Source organism: Lynx rufus, unplaced genomic scaffold (genome assembly GCF_022079265.1).
Source record: "Lynx rufus isolate CCGP_SWC_20201006 ecotype Redwood Valley unplaced genomic scaffold, mLynRuf1.p SCAF_7, whole genome shotgun sequence".
In the NCBI taxonomy this organism is placed as follows: Eukaryota; Metazoa; Chordata; class Mammalia; order Carnivora; family Felidae; genus Lynx; species Lynx rufus.
The window spans coordinates 44120913-44126912 of NW_025814889.1; the positions used below are offsets into that span (position 1 = coordinate 44120913).

At 44.3% G+C, this 6000-nt stretch overlaps 1 protein-coding gene across 4 annotated transcripts in view; it reads right to left on the reverse strand.

Annotated features, from left to right (window-relative positions):
• CLEC1A (C-type lectin domain family 1 member A) overlaps positions 1-4772 on the reverse strand; it is a 34487-nt gene extending 29715 nt beyond the window's left edge. For all 4 annotated transcript variants that reach the window (XR_006959947.1, XR_006959946.1, XM_047067338.1 and 1 more), the window contains exon 1: positions 3897-4772. Coding sequence is in view for 2 of the 4 variants with exons in the window: in XM_047067338.1 (XP_046923294.1) it covers positions 3897-4011 (115 nt within the window). In the remaining 2 variants the exon portion in view is untranslated. The remainder of the gene's footprint in view (positions 1-3896) is intronic.
• Positions 4773-6000: the final 1228 nt, after the last annotated feature.

Consider the following 6000-nt stretch of genomic DNA (forward strand, 5'->3'; position numbering starts at 1 on the left):
CCTCCCAGCTTTGTTTTCATATGATGTAGAACTTTCTTTCTTCCTTCCTTCCTTCCTTCCTCTTTCTTTCTTTCTTTCTTTCTTTCTTTCTTTCTTTCTTTCCTCAAGTTAGTTAACATACAGCTCAGTCTTGGCTTCAGGAACTGAACCCAGTGATTCATCTCTCATATATGACACCCAGTGCTCATCCCAACAAGTGCCCTCCTTAATGCCCATCACCCATTTAGCCCATCTTCCCACCTGTCTCCCCTCCAGCAATCCTCAGTTTGTTCTCTGTGTTTAAAGAGTGTCTTATGGTGTGCCTCCCTCTCTCTTTTTATCTTATTTGTCCTCCCCTTCCCCTATGTTCGCCTGTTGGCTTTCTCACATTCCACATACGAGTGAAATACCTCTGTCTTTCTCTGAGTGATTTATTTTGCCTAATGTAATACCCTTCAGTTCCATCCATGTCGTTGCAAATGGCAAGACTTCATTCTTTTTTGTTGCCAAGTAGTATTCCATTCTGTATATAAACCACAGCTTCTTTATCCATGCAACAGTTGATGGACATTTGGGATCTTTTCATAATTTGGCTTTTGGTCGATAGCCAATATCAACAAATTGGTTGATAGTGGTTGATAGAGTTGCTATAAATATTGAGGTGCATGTTCTCCTTCAAGTCAGCATTATTGCATCCTTCACAATTGCATCAAAGACCATAAAATACCTAGGAATAAACCTAACCAAAGAGGTAAAAGATCTGTATACTGAAAACTATAGAAAGTGTATGATAGAAATTGAAGAAGACACAAAACTTTAAGTTTCCTCATAAACAGGGATCATATTATATTTGCTATTACTTTGCAATATCGTATTTGGCATACCTTGCAATATGCCTGGCATAACGTAACCTTGAACATAAGTTTTTAGAAAGAAGGTATGAGGACATTGTCTTTCACTTTTCCTTTTTATCTTCTGAATTGTTTAGCATTTTTTAAGATGAACATAACTTTTATACTGAAAAAATGAAAATCGAGGAAATAAACGAGTGGACATAATTTATTTTTATTGATTTTAGAGAAAAAAATTAATTTTCCAATCATAAGAACTTAAATCTGCATTGCCAAAATATTCCCGGAGTGAGTTTTGCTCTGGTATTTTTCCCCTTCTCCTCCTCCTCCTCCTCCTTCTTCTCCTTTTTTTAATGTTTGTTTGTTTTTGAGAGAAAGAGAAACAGCATGAGCTGGGGAGGGGCAGAGAGAGAGGGAGTCACAGAATCCAAAGCAGGCTCCAGGCTCTGAGCTGTCAGCACAGAGCCCAACGCAGGTTCGAATTCACAAGCCGTGAGATCATGACCTGAGCCGAAGTCGGATGTTTAACCAACTGAGCCACCCACATGCCCTTCCTTTGCTCTGTTATTTTTAATAGTAAAATTATATCAGATCATTTTCCTAAGAAATAATTAAACTTCAACAGTGACATCCCTTTAAATATTTGCATCAGCACAAGGTAAAAACGAAGTATCATACATGAAGGGCAAGATAACTATTTTCAGAGGTTTGCCTTCAAGACACTTCTTTGTAACCTTTACTCCTACTGTTTCAGTTTCCCCTTCTAAGGGAAAGGTTGCCAGATGTTTCACTAAGTGTTTTATCCTGCCCCACCTACCTCTCCACCCCCTAGCTCGGCAGAACTTATTTGTACACCCTGTTCCTGATTATGCTGATTACTGATCTTTGTGAGTTCCTGGCTCTAGTTAAAGATGAAAACTGAAGTTATACACAAGCCACTTAAAACCACAGCCACGAAAGCTGATTCTTCACAGGATTTGTTGGAGGAAAACATATCGGATCGTGCAGCTCATAATCGGTGGCTACAGAAACTGACATCCCAAAGTTGTCACTTTGCTTCACATCAAGGAGGCTAGAAGTCCCCAGTATCTTCTTACAAGTTAGTAGATAGTGTAGTAGAAAGAAAACAATAAGATAAAGTCACATTAGTGAGTCTCAGGTGGTGATCATTCAATGAACAGAAACTGAGTGGAAAGGTTTAATAGAGGAAAGGAAGAAAACCTCAAAGTTATTTGATAAAGGAGAAGTGGAAGGCAACAGTGAAAAAAGTATGTGTCCAGATTTATAGAAGTGAAAACCTGAGTGTGGCCAAACGAGAAGGACATACTACGATCCCGTCACTGATTAAGAATCTCTCTGATGCAGGGCCGCCTGGATGGCTCAGTCGGTTAAGCGGCCGACTTCGGCGCAGGTCATGATCTCGCGGTCCGTGAGTTCGAGCCCTGCGTGGGGCTCTGTGCTGACAGCTCAGAGCCTGAAGCCTGTTTCAGATTCTGTGCCTCCCTCTCTCTCTGACCCTCCCCGTTCATGCTCTGTCTCTCTCTGTCTCAAAAATTAAAAAAAAAAAAAAGAATCTCTCTGATGCAGACTAACACAAAAATGTTAAACAGAACACTTAGGAATTCTCAAGGAATGGCATACTGAAAAGAAACACACAGGTATGTCTGTGGTATGCCAAGGACTTTACATAACTTCTCAACCTTAAACCCCAGCCACTCTATAAAATAGAAGTTTCATATATACAAGTGCTTAAAATTCTTTGAGGCACACAACGCTCACTGTATACGTGTTTACTGTCGCTAACATTTTATAAATGAAGGAATTGAGGCCCCAGAATACTTAAGCGACTTGTCCGATACCCCAGTCTGTAAGCAGCACAGCTGATATTGGAACCTGGCTCTGGGGCACCCGGGTGGCTCCGTCGGTTAAGCGTCCCACTTTGGCCCAGGTCATGATCCTGCCGCTTTGTGGGTTCGAGCCCCACATCGGGCTCTGTGTTGACAGCTCGGAGCCTGGAGTCTGCTTCAGATTCTGTATCTCTCTCCCTCTCTCCCTCTCTCTCTCTCTCTCTCTGCCCCTCCCCTGCTTGCACTCTGTCCCTCTGTCTCCTATAAATAAATACTAAAACAAAAAACAAAAAAAGAGCCTGTTTCTGTGTTACGCTGTGAGGTCTTTCCACTAGAACTCAAATCACATTTCGCCTTACATTGACTGAGTTGCCCAGGATATAAGATCCTTCTCTCTGTATATGAATTCTATGGACTGAAAAAAAATATTTTTATTGCTATGTCAGAAAGTGAGTTATTGGAAACAGAAGCATAAGGTAGAAACTTAACTAAGGTAGAAATGTAACTAAGATGAAATATTTTTATAGTTCACTTCAACCATCTCAGTAATATTCTGGTAGTAAGTAGAACAAAAGGGAACGGAATGGGATGTTATTGCATCTGAGGCCACTATTTAGATCATCGAATCACCGAATTAAGCTAAGGGGACCTTAGAAAGCATTTACTTTAATCCCACCTCATCTCACAGATGATAAAAACCAACACCTGATGTTGACATGACTCTCCCGAGGCCTCACAACTTCAAGAAGCAGAATTATGACAAAATACCCAGGTTGCTGTGTCTGCTGGAAAAACTCCTTCTAAAGCCACGAGTCCCAAACCAGCGAATTCCCAGATCGGATCGCAGATGGTAAATAGAACAGCATTGGATTTGGCCTTCATGGGAAGCCGGGAAAGAGAAGGAATGCTGCTTTAATTCTACATACAATCTCACCTTTGTATACTTATACCTACTTGGTAAACACAATACACCCTTAACTGCAAACCACTGTGCTCACGATAGAATCCTAGAAAAATAAACATCTTTGTTCGTACTGGGCTTAGTTTTTCAGACGTTCATATACGAGGCACACAGGTTGTGGAAAGTGCACAGTGACAGGTAATTATCAATCATGGAAACACTTTCTCTTTCCCTCATGTGGCGCATTCCCCAGAGAGAGAGCTCATCCCATGCATCGCCCAAGGGTCTTGCCAATTTGCACTCCGGGAGGCAGAGTACCTTTGCGTCCAGCCTCTGGCTGCTGGCTTGGAGACGAGGCTCGAGAATGCACACTCACGACGGTGTCCCCATCGTCATCCAGCATGTCCCTTGTGCTGCTGTACTTGGCCTGCATCTGGATTCCTGCAGGGATGAGGCTGGGCCGCAGTTTGATTGCACCCAAGCCGCGTGGCTTCTGCGAGCACCACAGGAACTACTGCACTGAAAGTCATTCCTGATGTTCTTCTATCCCAGCGAGTAGCAGGGGAAGCCTCTGGCTCCAGTTCCTGCCTGGAGAGGCCCAGCCCCTCTCCTGGGAACTTGTACGCGGAATGCCAAATTGCTCAGGCAGAGGGGAAATAGCATGTGTTTTTCATTTGGGCCGTCTCTGTCTGAACAATTTTCGAAGGGTTGCACTTCTCGGATCCCTTTTGTTCATTTATTTATTATTCCTGTGTAAGTACAGTGCAAAAAAAAGGGAGGGGGGCAAGACCTTATAATCACACACAGATTCCTTCAGGCTCTGCAGAGTAATAATCGGCCGAAGAGATACGTATCACCTGTTTCTTATCTACCATACACTCACTGAGTCACTTAGATGAAGGTTAACTTCTGTGCCTTTATGAAAAGAGAACAGACGACAGGACCTCCTTCTTCCACGAGGGCATATTGTGTAGTATGAAATGTCATATACGTGGGATGTCAGCACCGAAACTATTTCGAGAACATCTCATTGATTGTGCTTTTCCGTTTTACAGAAAAAGGAGATTGAAGTCCAGTGAGCTGAAGAAAGTGGTTGTTGTAAAGTCACATAGCTAGTTAGGGACAGTATTAGCTTTACAAGTGTTCCCCTATTGGACTTCTCCAGAAACAAAGGAACTGGCAGGTGCCATTTCCCTCCCCCGCCCCTCAACATAAACAGCAACCACCTGCAGGAACCAGTGCCGTGCTGATTCACTACCTAACTTGCTAATACGCACCACCAGCCCCCACCCTCCACCCCCCCATCTTCCCATGCTGCTTCAGAAGATCTGCCCTTTCCAATTATGCTTGCCTCCGTCTTGGCACTGCAGGTCCCCTCCCCCCAGAAGACCAGTGTAAACCTTGCCAACGCCCAGTCTACTGCCCCACAGGTTTTGCAGGGTCCCGGGCCAGTTTTGGCAGTGAGAGTGGTGGCAGTGGGTCCCACAGAGGACTGGCAGGCACCTTATTGAAACTGTGTGCCCTGCCCATACATGCTTTGCAGATCTGGCTTTGTAAAGGTGGTGATGGTGGCAGGTCTCATTTTGCAAGCAGACCAGCATGCGCCTTACTAAAACTGTGGATCCTACCCTGGCCAGTCCCATGTCTGTGGCAGTGGCATGCCTGTTCCAAAAAACTCTTGGGCATAGCCCATTCAAATTGGGGTCCCAAGGCCGACAGTGTGCAAGCAGCCCCAATAGGGGCCAGCATCACTCCAAAGTGACTCCTGCCCTGGGATGAGAGGAAGATAAACACACATGCCAGCTAGAGGGCTGCCCCAGCAGTGGGCTGGGGGCACACTGCGGGTTAGATTGTAGGCCTCACTCACCAAAGAAAACTTCTTAGGGGACACTACAGGGAAAGTGCCCTGCAATTTGCTACTACTGCATCTCTGGCAAATGCCTGGTCAGACTCAGCTTGAACCCAAGGTGGCCCCAGACTGGTCCACTAACACCACAGAGACAAAACACTGCCCCAAACATGGAAAGAAAACCACTGCAGATGACTGGACTGAAAGAAAAGCAGTCAAGACTCAACAGCAAAGCCCACACAGCACACATAGGAGATACCCCTGAAGCACCAGGTTCAAGAGAAGGAGATGTAGCTGGCTTCCCTAACACGCAGAAACAGACAGAGGGAATTAGACAAAGTGAGAAGACAGGAATATGTCCAAAATGAAAGAACAGGACAAAACTACAACAAGAGATCTAAGCAAAATGGATATAAGTAATATGCCTTAGAGAGAATTTAAGTAATAATCATAACTTCACCCATAGGACTTGAGAAAAATGTGGAGGGTATCAGTGAGACCCTTAAAGAGTTTAAAAATAACATATCAGAGGGGCGCCTGGGTGGCGCAGTCGGTTAAGCGTCCGACTTCAGC